A 23922-nucleotide genomic window follows, 5' to 3' on the forward strand; every position below is an offset into this window, starting at 1 on the left:
ATGAGCATGTTTTCCTATGCTTATTAACCATCTGTTTATCTTCTTTGGTGAAATGTGTAGTCAAAAATTCTCTCTCAGTCATATGATTTGCAACTCTTAAATTTTTCCTATTCTCTGGCTTGCCTTCTCATTTTCTTAATAGTGTCCGTTGGAATATAAACATTTTAATTTTGTTAAAGCCAGTTTGCCAATTTCACATTTTATGGATCATGTTTTTGGTGATGTGCCAAAAGCATGATTCATAAAATGTGAAACTGGTAAATTGGCACATGGGTACAAGGATTTTCTCCTACGTTTTCTTTTTTTTTTTCTTTTTTCTTTCTTTTTTTTTTTTTAAGATGGCGTGATCTCGGCTCACTGCAAGCTCCTCCTCCCGGGTTCACGCCATTCTCCTGCCTCAGCCTCCCAAGTATCTGGAACTACAGGCACCTGCCACCATGCCCAGCTAATTTTTTGTAATTTTTAGTAGACACGGGTTTTCACCCTGTTAGCCAGGATGGCCTTGATCTCCTGACCTCGTGATCCGCCCGCCTCAGCCTCCCAAAATGCTGGGATTGCAGGCGTGAGCCACTGTGCCTGGCTCTCCTCCGTTTTCTTTAAGTTTTATAGTTTTGCTTCTTACATTTATGATTCATTTTGAGTTAAGTTTTGTGTATGGCATGAGGTACAAATTTAATTTCATCTTTATAAATGTGGTTATCCAGTTGTCCCAGTACCATTTGTTGAAAAGACTATACTTACCCATTGAATTACCTTGGCACCATTGTCAGAAATGCGTTGTTGACATGGTGGCATGCACCTGTAACCCCAGTGACTCGGGAGCTCAGGTGGGAGGATCACCTGAGTCCCAGATGTTTGGGGTTACAGTGAACTATGATCGCACCACTGCACTCAAGCCAGGATAACATAGCAAGACACTGTCTCTTTTTTAAAAAACAAAAAAAAATCGACCATAAAAGTATAGATAGTTACTAGGTCTGGTCTGTATGTGTCTTCTTATGCCAGTGCCAGTGTCTTGATTGTTGTAGCCTTTAAAGTAAGTGTTGTTCTTTTACAAATTTGTGTGGCTACTCTGGATCCTTTACATTTCCATATAAATTTTAGGTTCAGCTGGTCAGTTTCTACCCAGAAAAAAAAAAAAAAGCCCGCAGGGATTTCAGTAGGCATTGTGAATCTGTAGATCAGTTTGAGGAAAATTGCTATCTTAATGATGATCACTTCCTATCCATGAATGTGGAATGTGTCTCTGTTTATTTAGATATTCTTTAATTTAGATACTTTAGATATTCTTTAATTTCTATTAATAGCATTTTGTAATTTTCAGTGTGCAAGGCTTCCACTATTTTGTTAAATTTATTCGTATTTTTTTACTTTTTGATGTTATTTTTGATGAATTTTTTTCTTCATTTTCAGTTGTTCATTGCTAAGTATATAGAACTACAATTGATGTGTATTCACCTCAAATACTGTAGCTTTGCTGAACTCATTTATTAGTGCTGGTAGTTTTTTGTCTATGATTCCTTAGAATTTTCTGCACATAGGATGATGTGGTCTGCAAATAAAGACAGTTTTGCTACTTGTTTCAATTCTGAAAGACTTTGTCTTTTTATCTTTTTCTCCCTTCTTATACAGTGTTGAATAGGAGTGTCAAAGGCACACATCCATCCTTGCCCTGTTCCTAATCTTCAGGGAAAGCATTTCCCATTAAGTATGGAGTTAGTTGTACATTTTTCATAAATGCCCTTTATCAGGTTGAGGAAATTTCTTTTATTTCTAGTTTGTGGAGAGTTTTATTATGAATGGGTATTGGATTTTATCATGTGTTTTTATGCCTCTATTGAGATGATCCTGTGGTTTTTGTCCATTCTGTTAATGTAGTATGTTTTAACAGCTTTATTGAGATATAAATACCATAAAGTTTGGTCACTTAAAGTATACAATTAAGTGGGGTTTAGTATATTTACAAAATTGTGCAGCCATCACGGTAATCCAATTTTAGCACATTATCCCAAAAGAAAATTTATACCAGTTAGCAGTCATTCCCATTCCTCTTTCCCTACCCGCCAGCCCTAGGCAACCATGAATCTAGCTTTTATCTCTATAGATTTTCCTATTCTGGACCTCTCGTATAAGTGGATTCGTACAGTATGTGACCTTTTGTTACTAGCTTCTTTCACTTGCATAGTGTTTTTGAAGTTCATCTGTGTTGTGGCATGTTATCAGTATTTCATTCCTTTTTATTGCTGAATAATATTCTCTCTTGTTTTTCCATTCATTGGTTGATGGACGTTTGGGTTGTTGCCCTTTTTTGGCTTTTATGAGTAATGTTACTGTGAACATTTGTGTACAAGTTTGTGTGGACATAACATATTTATTGCCCTCAAGCAGATACCTAGTAGCAGAATTGCTGGGTCTAATGGTAACTCTTGTCTTAACATTTTAAGAAATGCTTCTGTTTTCCAAGGCAGCTATGCTGTTTTACATTCCCACTAGCAATGTATGAAGGTTCCAATTTCTCCACTTCTTCACCAGCACTTGTTATTGTCTGTCTTTATGATTATAGCTATTCTGCTGTTCTGGTGGGTATGAAGTGGTATCTCACTATAATTTTGGTTTGCATTTTCTTAATGCATACTGATGTTGAGCATCTTTTCATGTGCCCATTTACCATCTATGTCTCTTCTTCTTTGGTGTCTTTTCAACTCTTTTGCCCGTTTTTGAATTGGATTTTCTTCTTGTTGTTGAGTTTTGAGAGTTCTTTCTTTATTGTGAAAATAGGTTTTTTATAAGTGCCTCTGGGTTTGTCTTTTCACTTTCTGTATGTTTATAATTGTTATCTATTTCTTGAGGTACTGACTTTTAGAAAATATTCCTCTTTAGTAACAGTTTCTGTCTTAACATTGTTCAAAAGAGGCTATTTAGATTTTCTTGAGTTAGTTTTGGTCATTTGTTTTATGACTCTAGAGTAACTATTTCCTTTTTTATAAAGGCAAGCACCTACCAATGCTTTCTTAGGTAGTGAGAGCAGTTCATTTACTTATAACCAAACCTACTCTAGGAAGACAACATCAGGTTAATAAGCCTGCAGAGATACTGAGTTCTTTACTTATACCCAAGCGTACTCTAGGAAGACAACATCAGGTTAATAAGCCTGCAGAGATACTGAGTTCTTTACTTATACCCAAGCCTGCTCTAGGAAGACAACATCAGGGTAGTAAGCCTGCAGAGATACTGACTGAGTTCTTTACTAAGAACTATACTTGATAGGATTGTGATGCCCTTCATTCTAAGTGCATATAATTGTAGTTAGACCAGGTTCACTAGAACAAGTGTCACTGTGGTTCACAAGTGTCATGATGTTCTAATTGTGTGTTATGTGTTTATCTTTTGAGCTACCCTTTTTGTCATTCCATCATACACAGAAGCCTGAACTTTTTAGATGATGTAGGAAATGATTTTGTCCATTGCAACATATGTAGACAAGTTTTTTTTTATATATTTAAGAATTTCATCAATTCACTATTAAATGTTCAATTTATAAAACCACTGTTAAGTTTTCTGGGAACACATATTTAACTTAACCTAAGTTTAACCATATAGTGTTTACTTTGAATCAGTGAGTCCCGCCTTCATTGTACTCACTTCCAATAGTAGGATTATCAAAAAACACATTCTTTTCAACATTTTTTATAAATTAAATATTTTTTTCTTATTTTCACTCCATTCTGGAGCTGAGAAAAAAATATTCTTAAAATATGAAGGGTAAAAATTTCCATTTGCCTTTCTCCTCCAGTATTCACAGTGTCCTCAGGTATCGGAATGCAAATGGATGAACAAGTATAACTTTCAATAAACTGATATGCTCCCACCTCCATTTTGCTTCCTACAATTGTTTATTTGTGCTCTGCACTGCCCTGTTCCAAAGATTTCAGAGCATGTACTAACTTTTGCAAGTTACTTCAAGGCAAATTAAAATGGGGCCAAAGAAAAGTAAAAGTATGAGTGGAGACAAAATAGAGCCAAAAAAGAAACGTAAAAATGCATACCATAATGCCAGCACCCTTGTTGTTAGTGGTTCACAAGGACCACCATAAGGTTTGTAGCAGCCAGCTTTAAAAAGAAAGAATGTAAAACTCACTCAGCTTCCTTCAATCAGAAGAACCCAGTTATTCAGGTGAATTGCAACTGTTCTTGACCTTAAGATCACACAGCTTTTATCCTAAAGACCTTCGTAAAGAGGATATAACGTTAAGTTTCATTCATTTCACAGTAGGCATTCAAATAAATGTTGAATAAATTATAGTACCTTCAATATAAATTGGTGGTATTGCATGAAAATGTGTTTTAGCAAAAGCAGTTTTGCCAAAATTGAAGGTGCACAGTGGGCAACAGGATGTTGTGGTTTAGATAACCAGCTTATTGCTAAGCGTGATCTAAGGTTATATTTTGGGATCTCTGGAGAAGTGAATGGGCTGTTAATTCTTAAACTGATTATTCTTGAATGTTGATCTGTTAATAAATATTGGTAGCAGACCAGGCACAGTGGCTCATGCCTGTAATCACAGCACTTTTGGAGGCCAAGGTGGGAAGATCACGTGAGACCTGGAGTTCAAGACCAGCCTGGCCAACATGGCGAAACTCTGTCTCTACCCAAAATACAAAAATTAGCCAGGCGTGTTGGTGCATGCCTGTAATCCCAGCTACTCAGGAGGCTGAGGCAGGAGAATCACTTGAACTGGGAGGCAAAGGTTGCAGTGAGCCGAGATTGCGCCACTGCACTCCAACCTGGGCCACAAACTGAGTGAGACCGCATCTCAAAAAAGAAAATACACACACACACACACACACACACACACACACACACACACACACATATGCAGCAGCCCAGAAATGTACTCTGTTGCCAGCTAAATACAGACCTAGTTGTCTTAACAGCACTCATGGTGCATTCGTATTTTTATCAGAACCAAGGAACCTAACAATACCTAAATAGAAGCCCATGTTTCCCCTTATCCTGAGGCAGGTGGTGGACGTTCCCAAAGGCAGGCCTAGAATCTTCCTCAGAAAATCCTTTTTAATCCACTCTAGGACACAAAGAAATGAGTAGCTGATTTCCTAAAGTTCTGTTCGTTGCAACTGAATTCTACCCTGAAACAAATTTACGGCAAATAGAACCAGATCTCTCCCTCAGCCACTCTAAAACCTTATTAAGGCACTCACAGAATATTAACCTAGTTCTTGATATAGTGTCTGTAATAAACTTCATGTGAAATGTACATCAAAGTGACCAAAACACCAAACTGGAGTTTATACTTACACCCAATTGAAAGTTGAAGAATGTTGATGAGTTGTCATTCTATCTGACACTAATTAGCTGACAGGGTCCGTGGCCATCTGGACCTCATCCAGTTCAAGGCTAAACCGTATCATTCACCTGTAAAGGCTCCTGGTCTTAATATTTCTCTGTAGTAAGATGGCATATGTGCAGCTCATCTAAAAATGATACCAGATCAAGTTTACTTGGGGAGAAATAGGTTTTTTGGTTTGTTTTTATGGAAAAAGCAGTATGTACTGATGTGGAAAGATGTAGCGCATCAAGCAGTGAGCCCATTAGTTGTGTAACAGGGCCAAGGGAAAACTTCCTGTGTGCCCTCTGAATCCTCGCTGAAATATCAACTGACAAATAGCAGATTAATAGAAGAGGCACATAGATTTGTTAATGCACACAGAAGTCTTACAAAATATAAGATCTCAAAACAAAAAAAAATGGCCAGATGGCTGATGCTTTTATACCACCTTGAGGTTACAGAAAGAATGAGGGCTTGGAGTGTGGCAAGACAGATTATGGTGGTAAATCAGGTTATGGTGGTGAGACAGGTTATGGGAGAGAGAAGAGGAGGCCCAGCTCGCACAGGTGGTCTGTCATGTAGATGAAACCTCACAGGTCGCAGCCCTGAGAGAGAATAGATGGAATATATTTCTTTTTTTTTTTTTTGAGGCGGAGTCTCGCTCTGTCGCCGGGACTGGAGTGCAGTGGCCAGATCTCAGCTCACTGCAAGCTCCGCCTCCCGGGTTTACGCCATTCTCCTGCCTCAGCCTCCCGAGTAGCTGGGACTACAGGCGCCCGCCATCTCGCCCGGCTAGTTTTTGTATTTTTAGTAGAGACGGGGTTTCACCGTGTTAGCCAGGATGGTCTCGATCTCCTGACCTTGTGATCCGCCCGTCTCGGCCTCCCAAAGTGCTGGGATTACAGGCTTGAGCCACCGCGCCCGGCCGGAATATGTTTCTTTCTGACCTTCTAAGGTGTCAGACTCTCAATTAATCTTTCCTATGTCTGGACAAGGTAGGGCCTCAGATAAATGCCTCAGCCGCATCAATGTATGTTTTCTCTACAGATGCAAACCTACCCCACACAGCTTCTCTCAGCTATTCTTGTATTTCCAGCCCTTCTGAAAGCCATCTGAAATATGTCAAAGAAATATATTTTTGGGTGAAATATTTTTGTTTCCTTCATAATTTTGCCAGGGCAGCAGGCATAAGTTGGGATTTGTGGTCACCCCACTCATGGAGTTTTTCTATGAATCAAAAGAAACCTTGCCTGTAAAGCACCTAACATAGTGCCTGACAGTATGAGCTCAATCAAGCTCAACTATTATCACTTTACCCTCTGGACTCTCAGCTGCTGAGTCCGAGACTGTCTCTTCCTCCCCAGATTCTTAGTCTGTCTTTCTTAGTGTAGGTTCTATGTGAGTATCAATAATTGGACATTTGTTTACCTCCTACACCTTGACCCATAACTACTTCCTGTTGAGTCATAGTTGATGAAAAAGCATATAATATGCTATAATTTAGATGGATTTTTTTTCTGTGATGGTAAATGGTTGTCTGTGATGAAAAAGCCATAGCTCAAGTCCTGTTGATCATTTAATCATTGATTTCTTTTGTTTTGTTTTGTTTTTTGTTTTTTGTTTTGAGATCAAGTTTCGTTCTTTTGCCCAGGCTGGAGTGAAGTGGTGTGATCTCAGCTCACTGCAACCTCCACCTCCCAGGTTCAAGCAGTTCTCTTGCCTCAGCCTCCTGAGTAGCTGGGATTACAGGTGTGCGCCACCAGGCCCAGCTAACTTTTGTATTTTTAGTAGAGACAGGGTTTCGCCATGTTGGCCAGGCTGGTCTCTAACTTCTAACCTCAGGTGATCCACCAGCCTCAGCCTTCTAAAGTGCTAGGATTACAGGCATGAGCCACCGCACCTGACCTAAACATTGATTTCAGTACCTAGACTTGCAAATATCCAGGATACAGTTTGGATGGAATGTATATTTATAACATTATATTAACATCATATTATATGTTACTGTATAGCAATAACAAGATTGTGAAGGCAGGTCAGGATGGAAGAGAATGAAGAGTAGTCTTCTATGAAGATGCAACAAACTGTTCAGGTCCAGCCTAGCAATCTGATGTCTATGCACTTATTAAATTACCAAATAAGCTAAGTTAAAGGTCTATAATTGAAAATAGTCCTGGATAGCTCTAGAGGCAGAGTCCGCTGCAAAGACTTTATTTAAATAGCTTAAGTTTGCAGTCAGCTGTGCAGTGTGAGTAACATTACCAGACCCCAGTCATAGTGGCATGGGATCTGCTGAGCCCAGGCCCTTTAATCTTGTTTTATAAAACTGGAAGATATGGCTGGGCGCGGTGGCTCAAGCCTGTAATCCCAGCACTTTGGGAGGCCGAGACGGGCGGATCACGAGGTCAGGAGATCGAGACCATCCTGGCTAACACAGTGAAACCCCGTTTCTACTAAAAATACAAAAACTAGCCGGGCGAGGTGGCGGGCGCCTGTAGTCCCAGCTACTCGGGAGGCTGAGGCAGGAGAATGGCGTAAACCCGGGAGGCGGAGCTTGCAGTGAGCCGAGATCCGGCCATTGCACTCCAGTCCGGGCGACAGAGCGAGACTCCGCCTCAAAAAAAAAAAAAAAAAAAAAACTGGAAGATATGAATCTTCCCAGCTTGAGCTAATAGGTAAGGCCCTACTAACTCATTTAGCCCCATTTCTGTTTTGTGCAGTGGTGACCCATGGTCTGCTTCTAACAACCAAACAAGGCTTGACTTTAGCTAAGCTTATTTGAGGCAGCAAGAAATTCAAGGTTTTCTGATTACACGGAGAACTAAGAAGAATGCTTGCTCTCCCTACCACTCCTCCACCCTGCCCCACCATCTGATAGTACCTCATTCCTGCCTAAGGCTTTCCTGCCCCTGCTACAGTTCTTGTCAGTTAGATGCTAAAAAAAATGGACCAGCTAAAACTGGTTTGAAGTTGACCACTACTTTCTGCTACAGAAGGTCCCCAACTTACCAATGGTTTGACTTAATGATGGTTTGACTTAAGATTTTTCCATGTTATGATGGTACAAAGGCAGTATGATTTCAGTAGAAACCGTACTTCAGGTACCCATACAACCATTCTGTTTTTCACTCTCAGTGTACAGTATTCAGTAACTGGAAATATTCAGCACTATATTACAAAACAGGCCTTTGTGTTAGATGATTTTGCCCAACTGTACACTAATGTATGTGTTCTGAGCACATTTAAGGTAGGCTGGGCTGAACTATGATGTTCAGTAGGTTAGATGTATGAATATTAAATGCATTTTGAACTTGAGATTTTCAGCTTGCCTGGGTTCATTGGGATATAACCCCATCGTAAGTCAGGGAGCAGCTGTATTTGAAAAAACGGGGAAATCTTGCCTTAAAACATCCAGGATGGAGTTATAAATAGTTCTCAACTAATAACAAATTGAAATAGAGTTATATAACCCTTCATCCTGTCCTGCGGGGGGTTCTCAGCGCCTATTCTCACTCACCCAGTCTCATGAGAGAGGCTCTGTACAGCTGTGCCTAGGGTTAAACCAAAGAGATGACTGGCAACCTTCCAATCCAGAATAGCGATATAATGCCAACAGAAAAAGTAAGAGAAGCTGGCAGTCTGTATAGCCCCAAGAGTAGAGATGTAGATAAAAATTCCTGCAAATTTAACCTGCTGTCACCAGATTCTGTGAAACAGAACATAACAAGTGTAGTTATTGTTACTCCATTCATAAGTGAATTTGAAAAACTCAGTTTAAATTAATACATTCTTTCCAAAGCATGCCCACAGGGAAGGAGCAGTCTTCACGTTCCATTGACTGCAGAAACTGCAGACACGTTCCCATTAAATGCATCACCAACCCTAGAGTTTAGGTCCCTGCACATTGTTAGCTCTGCTGTGCGAAAACATGAATTAAAGCTTAAAAGATCATAGAAGTGAAACCATGTACTAGAAACTACCACAGGTGCCTTGGCAGGGGAAATATATGCAAAATATTACATCTAGTTTGTTGTGGAACTAATTAAAATTAATAGGAAAAAGTTTTTCAGGAGCCAGTTGCCATAGCTATTCCTCTAAGGGTGACTGAGGTATGAGCAGTAAGTGTATGTTTTAATCTCTGCTAATGTGTCTTCCTCTGATGACTGGAGAAATATAATGGCTCAAATACTATATATGAATCATCTAAAATCCAAGGCTTTTTAAAAATAAAAAAACCCAAAGGAAAGCCAACATGTCAGACCCCTGACCATATTTCAGAAGGAGTCTTAACCATGTTTCAGGGAGTCCACCACATCTAAAAGTCATCGTGTTTTGGTCCTGCTGGGGAACTGTCACCCACTGGGGCTGCCCTCCAGTGGAACAGTTTGTTAAACAGTTCATTGGCCAAATTTATATGAGAACAGGGTGACATGTAACTAACTAGTCCCTACTCCATAGATTATCCTACCCAGACCTCCCACTTTAATTGAGGCTTCCTCAGTACCAGTAACAGATAAGGGAGTTTTAGACAGTGCCTGAAAGTACAGGAAACAAGAGTGGCAGCTAGAGTCAGGCTGTTAGTAGAGGGGCAAGTCTTTCGAATCCAGCAAGAAATTTTGAGTCATAGACATGGGAAACTACGAAGTTAAGAGCATGATCAGTGTGACCTGAGCCCAATCATTTGGTTAAGTTTCTTCCAGGAAGAATTATGACCTACCTCTTCATTTTAGGATCCTCTCCTTTCCTAAAGACAGGGATAAAATTTATCAATGTTTCATACCCCCAGGGACTTTTAAAGACATGAACAAATTTTAAAAGGCCTTTTCCTTCACTTAAAAATCTGCCCAGTTCAGGACCTATTTAAAAGAACTACCTAGAGCCACTTGTACTTCCAGCCAAGATAGAGGAACAGAGACTGAATTACTATCCCACCTGAAGCAACTTTAAAAACAATAAAAAACATGTAAACCTCATAACACAACAGTTTTCAAGATATTTTTCATCAGACAGCAAAGGACAGTATTTCTGAGAGTTGAGGAATAGTTTTCCCATCATGCTGTGTTAAGATAGTTTCCAATCATGGTGCAGAGAGAAAGATTTCCTAAGTTGAAGAAATGGAACTGAGAGTCCAAAGAGATGGCTAGAGGCAGCTAGAGATAATAGAACAGAGTACAAAAGAAAAGTGAGCTGCAAAATGAGAAAACACAGACATCTATACAGACTCCTTGAACATTCATCACAGTTTTTTTGTTTGTTTGTTGTTTGTTTGTTTGTTTCTTTTGAGTTGGAGTCTCTCTCTGTCACCCAGGCTGGAGTGCAGTGGCACAATCTCGCCTCACTGCAACCTCCGCCTCCCAAGTTCAAGCGGTTCTCCTCCCTCAGCCTCCCGAGTAGCTAGGATTACAGGTACCAACCATCACACCTGGCTAATTTTTGTATTTTTAGTAGAGACGGTTTCACCATGTTGGCCAGGCTGGTCTCGAATTCCTGACCTCGTGATTTGCCTGCCTCGGCCTCTCAAAGTGCTGGGATTACAGGCGTGAACCACCGCACTCAGCCTCATCACAGTATTAATTAGTGTATGCATATGTGGAAATCACCTAAGGTGGAGGAAAGAATAATGTGAAAGGATTAGAAGGGAGAGTACCTGTTTCCAGAAGCCTGATTGGAAAAACCTACAATTCATTTGGCATTGGATAGAGTACTGAGATCTTGGCTCAATGATAGAGAATAATTACCCTAGACTGAGCACTGCTTCAGACCCACCTAACAAATCATGGAAACAAAAATCAATTAAAGCCAGGTATCTAACAGCATCCCTGATCAAAGCTCAAAATTAATAGGAATAAAAAATATTTAGATAAGGTAAAATTCACAATGCCTAGCATGCATGCAGAGATGATTAGACAGGCAAAAAAGAGGGAAAACATGACCCAGGATAAGGAAAATAATCCGTCAATCAAAACTGACCCAGAACTGCCACAGATGTTAGCGTAACATCAAAACAGATATACTTGTATTCCATATGTACAAAAAGTTAGATACATGGAGGTTATTTTTATTTTATTTTATTTTTTGAGACAGAGTTGCTCTGTCATCCAGGCTGGAGTGCAGTGGCGTGATCTCAGCTCACTGCAACCACCACCTCCCAGGTTCAAGCAATTCTCCGGCCTCCCAAGTAGCTGGGACTATAGGTGTGTGCCACCACGCCTGGCTAATTTTTGTATTTTCAGTAGAGATGGTCAGGCTGGTTTCGAACTCCTGGCCTCGAGAGATCCACCCACCTCAGCCTCCCAAAGTGCTGGGATTACAGTCATGAACCACTGCGCCTGGCCAATACGTGGAGATTATAAAGAAGAACCAAATCAAACTTTCAGAAATCAAGACAACAATGCCTGAGATGAAAAATACACTGGATGGGAATAACAGCAATTAGACATTGCAGAAGAAAAGATTAGTGAACTTGAAGGCACAGCAATAGAAATTATTCAAAATGAAGTACAGAAAAGAATAATTTTTTTAAACATGAAAAGGGCATAATGGAGATATCATTGAACATTAGAGAGAAACCTCCAGTGGCCTACTATATGGGTAATGGAGTCCCTGAAAGAGGAGAAGAAAGGGAGGGACAGAATAATACATGAAGAAATAATGGCCAGGTTTTTTCTAAATTTGATGATAACTATAATCTGCAGATGCAAAAAGCTTAATGAACCCCAAGCACAAAAAACATGAAGAAAACTACACCAAGACATAATCAGTAGCTCAAAATGAGCTGTGAAAGAAAATCCTCAAGGCAGCCAGAGGGGGCAAAAAAGCGTGTTAGGTACAGAGGAGAAAAGATGAGGATGATGTCAGATTTGAAAATACAAGTGAAAAGTCAGTGTTAACAGTAGCTTTAAAGTACAGGAAGAAAAAACTCACTGTAAAATTCTATAGCTAAAATATCTTTTAAAAGTGAAGGCAAAGTGAAGATGTTTTCTGACACACCATACACTACCTGAAAGAATTCATCACATCACCAGCCGTCTTACACTAAAAAAATGTTAAAGGAACTCTTTTGAGCAGAGCAAAAATGGTACTAGCTGTCAATCTGTATTTACCCAAGGGAGTTAAGATCACCAGAAATGAAAATGCATCAATAAAAGTTTTTTTCTTATTTACCACTGTGTAAAAGATAATTGACTGGAGCTGGGCACAGTGGTATGTGCCTGTGATCCCAGCTACTTGGCAGGTTGAAACAGGATTGATTGATTGCTCAAGCCCAGATGTTTGAGACCAGCCTGGGCAACATATGAGACCATGAATGAATGAATGAATGAATGAGTGAGTGAAAATTGATGACATAAAAATAATATATTGTGAGGTTTATGAGATAACATGTAAGAGTTAAATGCATGGCCACAGTAGCACAAAGGTTAAGGGAAGGAAATAGAAACTATTGCAAGCTGTTTATACTATATATGAATGTTAAATGTAACTGGAAGGTAGACTGTGTCAAAGATGTGTACTATAAACTCTACAGCAGCCACTAAAATTAAAGAGCAAAGAGTTACAGCTCATAAGACAACAAAGGGAGATCAAATTGGATCATAAAAAATACTATATTAATCCAAACGAAGTCAGGTTAAGGGGAAATAAGACAAGTAGGAAACATAGTAAGATGATAGTCTCAAACCTAATTGTATCACTAATCACATTCAATGAAATTGTTCTACACACCTCTTTAAAACAGCAGTTGTCCAGGTGTGGTGGCTCACCCCTCTAATCCCAGCACTTTGGGAGGCCAAGGCAGGCGAATCATGAGGTCAGGAGTTCAAGACCAACCTGGCCAACATAGTGAAACCCCATCTCTACTAAAAATATAAATATTAGTGGGGTGTGGTGGCAGGCGCCTGTAGTCCCAGCTACTTGGGAGGCTGAGGCAGGAGAATTGCTTGAACCCGGGAAGCGGAGGTTGCAGTGAGCCAAGACCATGCCATTGCACTCCAGCCTGGGTGACAGAGTGAGACTCTGTCTAAAAAAAGTAAAAATAAGTAAAACAGCAATTGTGAGACTGAATAAAAAAGCAAGACCCAAATATATGCTGCTTACAAGAAGCACACTATAAATACAAAGCCAAAAAAGGTTAATCCCTGTTGTCTAGTGGTTAAAATTTAAAAAAAAAAATTTTTTTAAGTAAAAGGTTGGGAAAAGATACACACTGCTTATACTCATCTACCGAAAGCTGGAATGGCTGTGTTAATATAAGACAGAGCAGCTTTCAGAGTAAAGAATACTGCCACAGACAAGAAGGTCATTTTGTAATGACAAAGGGGTCAGTTCAGCAAGAGAATATAACGATCATAAATGTTTATGCATCTAATAAAAGATCTTCAAAATACATGAAGCAAAAACTGAGAGAACTCCAAGGAGCAATACATCCACAAATATAGCTGAAGATTTTGGTTCCACTCTCAATAATTGATAGAATAAGTAGGCAGAAAATCAAAGATACAGTGGATTTCAACAATACTCTTAATCAGTGTGACCTAATTGGCATTTATAGAACATTTCATCCAACAACAGAACACATGCTGTTCTCAAGTGTATGTGGAATATTTACTAATACAGACCATATATGGGGACTTGAAACAAATCTCAATACATATAAAAGGATTCAAGTATGAAATCTGATCTGCATTAGCCCAGGCTGCCATGAAATACCCATAGACAGGGGCTTAAACAACAAATGTATTTTTTCAGAGTTCTGGAGATTGGAATTCTTAAGTCAGGGTGTCAACATGGTTAGATTCTGTTTTCCAGAGTGTCTGCACCAGTTCACATTCCCACTAGTAGCGTATGAAGGTTCCAGTTTTACATCCTTGTGTCCTTGCCAACAGTTAGTTATCTGACTTTTTTATTATAGCCATCTTGCTATGTGGGAAGTGGTTTCTCATGGTAGTTTTTTTGTTTTTGTTTTGTTTTGTTTTGTTTTCAGGAGACAATGTCTCACTTTGTTGCCCAGGCTGGAGTGCAGTGCCGCCATCAGCCTTCACCTCCTGGGCTCAAGTGATCTCCTACCTCAGCATCCTGAGTAGCTGAGACTGTAGGCACATGCCACCACACCCAGCTAATTCTTGTATTTTTTATAGAGATAAGGTCTCACTGTGTTGCCCACAGGGGTCTCAAGTGATCCTCTTGCCTCAGCCTCAAAGTCCTGGGATTCCAGGCATGATGAACACACTGCTCCCAGCCAGTTTCTCGTGGTTTTGATTTGTATTTCCCTAATGACTGACGGTGTTGAACATCTTTTCATGGGCTCATTGGCTATTTGTGTGTCGTCTTTGAAGAAATGTCTCTTCAGATCCTTTGTTCATTTTAAAATCAGGTTGTCCTTCTTATTATTGAGGTGTAAGAGTTCTTTATATATCCTAGACACAAGTCTCTTATCAGATACATGATTTGCAAAGATTTTCTCCCATCCTATGGGTTGTCTTTTGACTTTTTTGATAGTATCCTTTGAAGCACATAAGTTTTTAAGTTTTTCTGTTTTTTACTCGTGTTTTTGGCATCATATCCAAGAATCCACTCCAAATCCAAGGTCACAAAGATTGACCATATGTTTTTATCTAAAAGTTTTGTAGTTTTAGAAGTCAGTTCCTCTGTCCTACCAGCCACATTTCAGTGAGCACATAATGTGGCTAATGTCCACAGCACTTGTCAGTGCAGATAAAGACCATCATAACAGAAAGTTCTTTTGGACAAACAAACACAACCCCTCTCCCCTCCTTTTTTTTTGAGACGGACTCTCGCTCTGTCGCCAGGCTGGAGTGCAGTGGCACAGTCTCGGCTCACTGCAACCTCCGCCTTCCAGGGTCAAGCAATTTTCCTGCCTCAGCCTCCCAAGTAGCTGGAACTACAGGCGTGCACCACCATGCCCAGCTAATTTTTGATTTTTAGTAGAGGCGGGGTTTCACCATGTTGGCCAGGCTGGTCTCTATCTTCTGACCTTGTGATCCACCCACCTCAGGCTCCCAAAGTGCTGGGATTAGAGGCATGAGCCACTGCGCCTGGCCCACAAACCCCTTCTTTACAGGAAAACACTAGTGGAAAATTAGCTAAGGACTTGGATAGATAGTTCACAAAAAAAGAAATAAATGAGCAAGCTTTTGTACACAACATTGTTCACTGGTTAAGGAACAATATGACATGCCATTTTTAGTTCCCCAGATTGACAGTGAGTACTTCCTTCAGGTCTTGACTCTGAAGGCATTGTCACTGAGGCCTTCCTGTCCATCCTGTCTAAAGTTTCAAACCCTAAGTCCTGCATTTCCTACTTTTCCTCCTTAGCACCTGCCATTAACACACTATGTATTGAACTTATTTTTCTGGTCTATTATGTCTCCCCCCTTGAATATAAGATCCAGTCATGTGTGTGCTATTTATTGTCCTTCCAGTACCTAGAACAGCTCAAATTTGTTTTGTTGTTGAATTGCAGCTGACAGGGTGTAGGGAAATGAGGGCTCTCATACACTGCTGAGAGAGTAAATTGATGCAGCCTTTTTGCAGACAGTTGTGTGGTATGTAAAAGTCTCAAAATGTGCTTGCCCTTTGACATCTCTCCTTCTAGGTTTTTATCATAAGGAAATAATTAAGGGTATGATATGCCCAGAGATAGGAGTGGAAGGTTCAGCTGCCTTGGAGTGCTTTCATCTGCAGTCAGGAAAACTCGTGAACTGACACATCGGAAGGACTGAAGATTGTTTTTTAAAATGTGACAAGAGCTATTTTTCAGAGTTGTTCAAAAGAGACCTTCTTTTCTTTCCTAATTCCTTGGCATTTAAAAATATTGTCGTATTATGACTTTTCTGACCTGCTTCTTTTGTAAGCAAAACTACAACTTAACTACAAAATTTTTTTCCACAGGTCCCTTAATATGGACTTTGAAAATCAAGATAAGGAGAAAGACAGTAATAGTTCTTCTGGGTCTTTCAATGGCAACAGCACCAATAATAGTAAGATATTTGATGTCAATTAACTTCTATGCATGTAGTTTTCTTAATTTGGCTATTTCTGTACCTCCAGTTACTAATTTACTGGGTTCAAGGACTTATGATTGGTATAAAAAAATCATTGAATTATACTTAAAATGAGTGAATTTTATGGTATGTAATTGTACCCCAATAGCATTAATACAAATGTTTGATGCTGATTATGGAAAGATTTGAATTTGAAGTGACTTGATTTGATAATATTAATACATTTATATTGAGATTGAGATCTGCCATGTACTCGACATTCTGTTAGATCTTTTGAAAGATGCAAAAGTACAAGAGAAATTATTGCCAATATGTTTTTTAAAAAGTGCCAAGATATCCAGGCACAGTGTTTCACGCCTGTAATCCTAGCACTTTGGGAGGCCAAGGCAGGCGGATGGATCACTTGAGGCCGGGAGTTCAAGATCAGCCTGACCAACATGGAGAAACCTCGTCTCAAAAATACAAAATCAGCCGGGTGTGGTGGCGCATGCCTCTAATTCCAGCTACTTCTGAGGCTGAGGCAGGAGAATTGCTTGAACCCGGGAGGCGGAGGTTGCAGTGAGTCGACATCGTGCCATTGCACTCCAGCCTGGGCAACAAGAGCGAAACTCCATCTCAAAAAAAAAAAAAAAATGCCAAGATAGAGATGGCAAATACCTCTTCACCCCCTATATATGGGGCAAGTACCTTTTTTCAGTGACCCTTACCATAGCCTCAGAATCCCCCACTACAGCTGTTATCAGAGGAAGCTCTACAGATGAAATCATTTTGACATCCATGTAGAAGGAGAATAAAGAGATGGGCAAGTCAGGTGAGCAGCAACAGGTCAGATAAGGTTTCTTTACAACAGAAGGTGGGTTTGACTTAGTGAATGTAGATAGGTGGAGACGTCATCTTTTCAGGTTAGGGGAGCATATAATAACAGGCACAGAGATCACGACCTGTAGAACAGGGTAAGGGCGCCACCTAAGAGAGAGGAAATGCTAGAGATCTAATAAAAAGGTAGATCAAATATTGATTGGAGGACCATGGATGTTAAATTGAAAAGAGATCATTTATTATGTATCTTGGTTTCTCTAGTTACTATAGTGCACTGTCAACCAAGTTGTATTTGCCCAGTTTTCACCGGGCACAGGCCGAGGCACATGTGTTTCATTGTCCCTGGCAGTGCCAAAGTGGGCATGATAAAGATGGTAAGTAGAATCATCTAAATATAATGAGTCTTTTCTTAAATTTATGACATGGATCCTTGTATGTTATAAAATTCCATACCAGTAGTTATTACCAGTGCTAGAAACCACATAAAACCCGGTGCAAAATCTGATTTTTAGATTAAATTATTACATAGCAGCTTACCTTCTATCAACGTGTTAAGCCAAATCACTTTATACTCCTGAAACTCTTTTAAAAGTCCTGTATTATATAGCACATATGCAAGTGATGTTCTTAAACCAGATTATAAATCTGCTGTACGTTGCATCACAGAAAATCTACCTATATTATTACGTCTAAGTTTAATCCCAAAAACAAGAAGTGGTTGTATCAGTCTGTACACTGGAAAGAAGTTAGCTGGTAATATAGCTCCTTTTTTTTTTTTTTTTTTTTTAAGACGGCATCTTGCTCTGTCATTCAGGCTGGAGTGCAATGGTGCAATCTCAGCTCACTGCAACCTCTGCCACCTGGGTTCAAGCAATTCTCCAGCCTCAGCCCCCGAGTAGCTGGGATTACAGGCACCTGCCACCATGCCTGGCTAGTTTTTGTATTTTTAGTACAGATGGGGTTTCGCAGTGTTAGCCAGGCTGGTCTCAAACTCCTGATCTCAAGTGATCCGCCTACCTTGGCCTCCCAACGTGCTGGGATTACAGGCATGAGCCACTGCACCCAGCCTAAATGGTCTTTTTCTTAACTCTGCCAGCTATGTTGTACTAAATTATCCTTGACAACATTTCTTCAGTGCCTGCTCTGAGCAATGGATACCAGTGGGATAAGGACAGATTGGCATAGAATGCAAAATTCACTTCCTCAAAGAAGAACATAATGAAGAAGCCATTACAAAGATGGCCGACCAGTACTTGATTATGAAATATAAAATCATTACAGATCGAAAGGATGGCATGGAAAACAGGCTTCATTTATCAAGCATCAAATAAATAATAGAAAGATGGACAGAGAAACAGAGTTTGTAGTTGCTAAGGGGATGGAAGTCCTGAATGATTAACAGTGTAGAACAATTGGGGAAAAGGTTTTAAGAAAAAGAAAGTATAAATTTAGTGTTAAGATTTTTGTCAAGAGTGTTTCAGACTGATAGAAGGAGACAGTAATCAGAAGTTTTTAAAAGATTGTAGCTGCCAACTCCCAAAATAATAAGAAACAAGGAATTTGTAAAGAGACAGGAGAGTAGGAAAAGTTGTAGGTGTAGCCAGCATCATTGGTGGGGTATAGGGGTGAAGGGTTACTCTATGATTACATGCTTTGAATATGTCAGAAATGATTCTACTGTCCTTAATTATAATAGGAGCTAGAAGAAGGAGAAGCATTGAGACTCGACAGAGGGTTAGATGTGCCATGTGACTCATGCCCCAAAAAATCAGAACTTGAAAATGGAGAAATCTCTTTGTAATTGAATGTTTCTCCCTGCAGGGTGCCCTAGGGTATTTGACTGAAAAACTGGGTAATTATTACGTCGGATTATAATAATGTTCCACCTATCTGGGCAACTCGAAACACATGGAAGTAAGACAAAGAGTTGATCAGGCCTGCCAGGAATTATGGCACTCAACTCATTAGAAAGCAGAAAAGTAAAAGTGAAAAAGTGAAGACAGTAATGAAAGAGCACTACGTGCCCACCACCAGAATAACTAAAATTAAAAACCTTGACTATTCCCAGAGTCGATGAGGATGCACAGCAACAACAAAGAACCCTCTCACATTATTGGAGAGCATGTGTTAGTATAGTCACTTTGGAAGGCAGTTTGATGTTACCTACTAAAGGTGACAATGTAAACACTCTTGGACCTCGCAGTGTCACTCCTAGTTATATATGCAACAAATACAGTCACATCTGCATCAAGTCATGTGCAAGAGTGCCTAGAGCAGCATTATTTGTAATAACCAAAAAATTGGAAACAATCCAAATGTCAGCCATAGAATGGATAAATAAATTTTACTGTATTCATACAGTGAAAGCAAGTGAACTTCTATAGCTACATAAAACAGCATGGATGATTCTCACAAATAACATTGAGTGAAAGAAGCCAGACACAAAAAATTAACTACGTAACTCAGTGTATATAAAATTTAGGAAACAAACAAAATAGTATTTAAGGAATTGCCTGCTTGGGTGGAAAACGTGTCATAATTCAGGATAGCAGTTCCCTTCAGGAGAATGAGAGACAGAGTGGGGGGTGGGGAGGGAGGGAGGGAGAGATGATTGAGAGGGACACAAAGGAAGATTTCTAGGGTTGGTTTGTTTCTTGACTTGAATTGTATTAAGTATGTAATAATTCACTGAACTCTACATTTTTGTGCTTTTCTGTGTGATGCTTCACAATAAAAAAGGTTAGAAAGAAAGTGACAGCAGTGGGGGTGGAGGGCAAGAGTTCCCTCCAGGTCCTCTGTTTTCCCCTGACCTTGTTTTGATTTCTGTATCTGCCCCCAAGAAGCCAATATAGAAATTTATTTTCCCGTGGCACATCAGTCCTTCATTTAAGTAGTATTAAGTGTGATTTTAAAAAGAAGCCATGAACACCCCTGCCCAATTATCTGACATCTTAAAGTCTTTTACTAAACTGCTGTTATAATTTATTTGAGTTACAGAGATTGATGGAGATTTATAGTTGGGATACTCATCTTTAGTAGAGATATACATTTTAATCTTCCTGCTTAGATTGTAAACTTCATGAGATCTGGAAATGACTTTCTTTTAATCCCTCCTGTTGCTTACTATATATATAATAAGTGTTCAGCAAATAGTCAAAAGCATCCTTCTTATAGGGAGGTGCAAAATCAGTAATTTTCTTAACAGTTACTGGTTTATTGCTCAGTGTCTATTCCATACCAGACATGCATTTAGCCTGTAGCCATGTTCATTGAATGTTAAAAATAATGTTGCTGTACAAAATGTTTAATTCCATTACCAAGCCTATTTCCTATGTGGATTTTTGCCTTAAAGATAATGCAACTGCACTTGCGTATGTCCTACCAATTATGGCTACTCTGTTTTTGCTTTGCTCAGTTTTGCTTTGTTTTTAGGTCACTGGAGTTTGGCTAAAATTTCTAATTAATTACCTCCTTCCCCTTCAAGACCTTTATCTCCAGAACTTTAGGAGATGCAGTACTGAAGTCATGGACATTGTTTTAGGTAGCATATTGTCAGGAACTAAAGGCACTTTGCTTGCCCTGTGACATTGCCTCCTGGTTCAAAAATCTGTGGTTTAAAAAAAAAAAAAAAAAATTCTGTGCATTCTAATATTCCAGAGAGGTCCTTTGTATTCAATTTTGCATTTAATTGCAGACTGAACTTTTAAAATTTAGCTTTATTATAAACAAATGCATCTCTTACATACCTCACCACTGCAGTCTTTATTGTAGCTAGCCATTTCATTTTCTGATCATACTTTGAACCAGTATGATCTCTAGACTGCATGATGCTTTGTTGCTATGATAAACAGTTATTTGAGAAACCATTGTTTTATGTAGTGAAAGGCACTGAAAATCTGTAGCTTCCTCTAGCAGTTCTTTGAACTACTGTAGAGCACTTACATGTAAAAACTATTTAGGTAAAATTTAGTTAGAGATTTCATAGAGTTTTATCTAATGGATACACTTCCCAAAGTGATCCATGGGCCAAACTGGATGGATTTAAGTAGAGTCAGGACAGACTGCTTCCAAGATAATTTGTGTTTGTCATGGCACATAGTTGACTTTTCCTAAATTGAACTGCCCTATTCCTAAGTGAATTACTTCACTCATCTACCTAGTCCCTGAGAAGCAATTTTGTTTTATAGATATAGTTAATCAAAAACCCTAAATAGCTCTTTTGGGGACAGGCAAATTTAAATACCTAAGAGAAATTTTATTGATCATTGCAACCCTTTGTGTCCTGCTATGTTTATCCTGGTTACATATTTTATTTGTAGCCTTAATATAATGAAGAGATCTTTTTTTTTTTGCCTTTGACTCCTGAGCTCAAGTGATCCTCCCGCTTCAGCCTCCCAAGTAGCTGGAACTACAGGCTCAAGATACCATGCCTATTTTTTTTTTTTTTTTTTTTTTTTCTGTAGAGATAGGGTCTCCTATTTTGCCCAGGCTGGTCTTGAACTCCTGGCCTCAAGTGATTCTCCTGCCTTAGCCTCTCAAAGTGCTGGGATTACAGGCATGAGCCACTGCACCCAGCCTTTTTCTTCTATTATTTCATTATTATAGATCATATGAAGATTTCTTTGATTCCTTTTGTGCACTTTATGACATCTCAATAGAGTTCATTTGGAAGTGGGGCAAGATAAAACTGGTAATTTTTTTTTCATTCAGTGGTTATTAGAGTTTGCCATGTTTTTCTTCTCTACCAAAAATACTCTATTAATGGTTCTCAATTCTAGATGCAAAATACAGTTTTGTGAGGAGTTTTTAGCTGGGCCTAACCCTGTGATTTCATTTAATTTGTCTGGGTTTGGACTTTTTTTTTTTTTTTTCCTGGAGACGGAGTCTTGCTCTGTCACCCAAGCTGGAGTGCAGTGGCGCAATCTCGGCTCACTGCAAGCTCCATCTCCAGGGTTCACACCATTCTCCCACCTCAGCCTCCCGAGTAGCTGGGACAACAGGCGCCCACCACCACGCCCAGCTAATTTTTTGTATTTTTAGTAGAGACAGGGTTTCACCATTCCTGTCTTGATCTCCTGACCCAGTGATCTGCCTGCCTCGGGCCTCCCAAAGTGCTGGGATTACAGGCGTGAGCCACCGCACCTGGCCTGTAATTTTTTAAAAACTCTAATGGGAAGCCCAGAACTTGAGAACCCCTTTGCTAAATCCTACTCTAGCCCAAGAGATTATTTTCCCCCATTCATCTCCTATTCTGGTACCTTAAAATGTTCCCATAAAATATATATATATATTTTTGTAAATATTAATAGATAGATACGGGGGTCTCACTGTGTTGCCCAGGCTGGTCTTGAACTCCTGGTCCCAAGCCATCCTTCCACTTCAGCCTCCCAAAATCCTGGGATTACAGGCTTAAGCTACCACATCTGGCCAAATAAAATTTTTCTAGGCCGGGCGCGGTGGCTCAAGCCTGTAATCCCAGCACTTTGGGAGGCCGAGACGGGCGGATCACGAGGTCAGGAGATCGAGACCATCCTGGCTAACCCGGTGAAACCCCGTCTCTGCTAAAAAATACAAAAAACTAGCCGGACGAGGTGGCAGGCGCCTGTAGTCCCAGCTAGTCGGGAGGCTGAGGCAGGAGAATGGCGTGAACACAGGAGGCGGAGCTTGCAGTGAGCTGAGATCCGGCCACTGCACTCCAGCCCGAGCAACAAGAGCGAGACTCCATCTCAAAAAAAAAAAAAAAAATTTTTTTTCTGATTTGCTGTTTTCAGCTATGGCTTGTTGTCCTTCTCTCCCCCTCTCAGCCAAGTCAGTTCTCAACTATTAGCAACAATTGGAAAGCGTGAAAATGAGGACATTAAACCCGCAAGTGATGAGAAGTCCTTTTAGTCAATGAGTTTAAACCACCTCTTTTACCAAACCTATATTGCAAGACCACAGATTTACTCAAATTGACTAATCTGGGCTTTTACTACCTCATTTTTGTTCTTGGTGGTGGTTTGGATCCTGTCATCCAGATGGTTAACACCAGGAGGTAGTAGTTCGCTTCAACAAATATTCTTGAGCGTCTACTGTAATGAAAGCACCATGAAGAGAACATGGAGCTCATAATCTCGTCAGGAAAGAAAGATGCGTAGGGCCTGGATAATCCATGTTTAACATATAATCCCTAGAACTGTCTGCATTTTCGCAAGTTAATGTATATGAAGTACATAGGCACAGTGCCTGTTGCATAATAAGTTATTAATCTGTCTGTTTTTCTCTTTCAGGCATCCAAACAATTGACTCTACCCAGGCTCTGTTCCTTCCGATTGGAGCGTCTGTCTCTCTTTTAGTAATGTTCTTCTTCTTTGACTCAGTTCAAGTAGTTTTTACAATATGTACGGCAGGTAAATATGAGTTTCTCTGTCTAGTCTTAACATACTAAAAGGAAAAATTTTCACCTTTATCACTGTTCAAAAATTAAGATTTATATACCATGTCATGTAAGTTTTTCTTTATAAATCTTGACTTCATCTCTTCCCTCTCAACCGTGCCGCCCTTCCCCGACTCCTTCTTGAACCACTTAATCCACATCATCTGTTGCGACCTGCCCACACAATTTCAAAGAAAGGCTGGAGATGTGAAAATGCAGGAATTTTATCACACCAGAGCGATATTGCTCTGCTTTTGCTGTGGCGCCTTTTCTAGATTACCAGTAGTTTACCAGACGGTTGAGCTTGGCATAGAGGTCA

At 39.8% G+C, this 23922-nt stretch overlaps 1 protein-coding gene across 4 annotated transcripts in view; it reads left to right on the top strand.

Annotated features, from left to right (window-relative positions):
- Positions 1-23922, top strand: part of SPPL3 (signal peptide peptidase like 3) — a 143379-nt gene that overhangs the window by 96105 nt on the left and 23352 nt on the right. For all 4 annotated transcript variants that reach the window (XM_033220356.1, XM_033220358.1, XM_033220355.1 and 1 more), the window contains exons 3-4: positions 16257-16345; positions 23458-23577. In XM_033220356.1, coding sequence (XP_033076247.1) covers positions 16257-16345; positions 23458-23577 — 209 coding nt within the window. The remainder of the gene's footprint in view (positions 1-16256; positions 16346-23457; positions 23578-23922) is intronic.

Source organism: Trachypithecus francoisi, unplaced genomic scaffold (assembly GCF_009764315.1).
Source record: "Trachypithecus francoisi isolate TF-2019V2 unplaced genomic scaffold, Tfra_2.0 Lachesis_group11, whole genome shotgun sequence".
NCBI classification, from domain to species: domain Eukaryota; kingdom Metazoa; phylum Chordata; class Mammalia; order Primates; family Cercopithecidae; genus Trachypithecus; species Trachypithecus francoisi.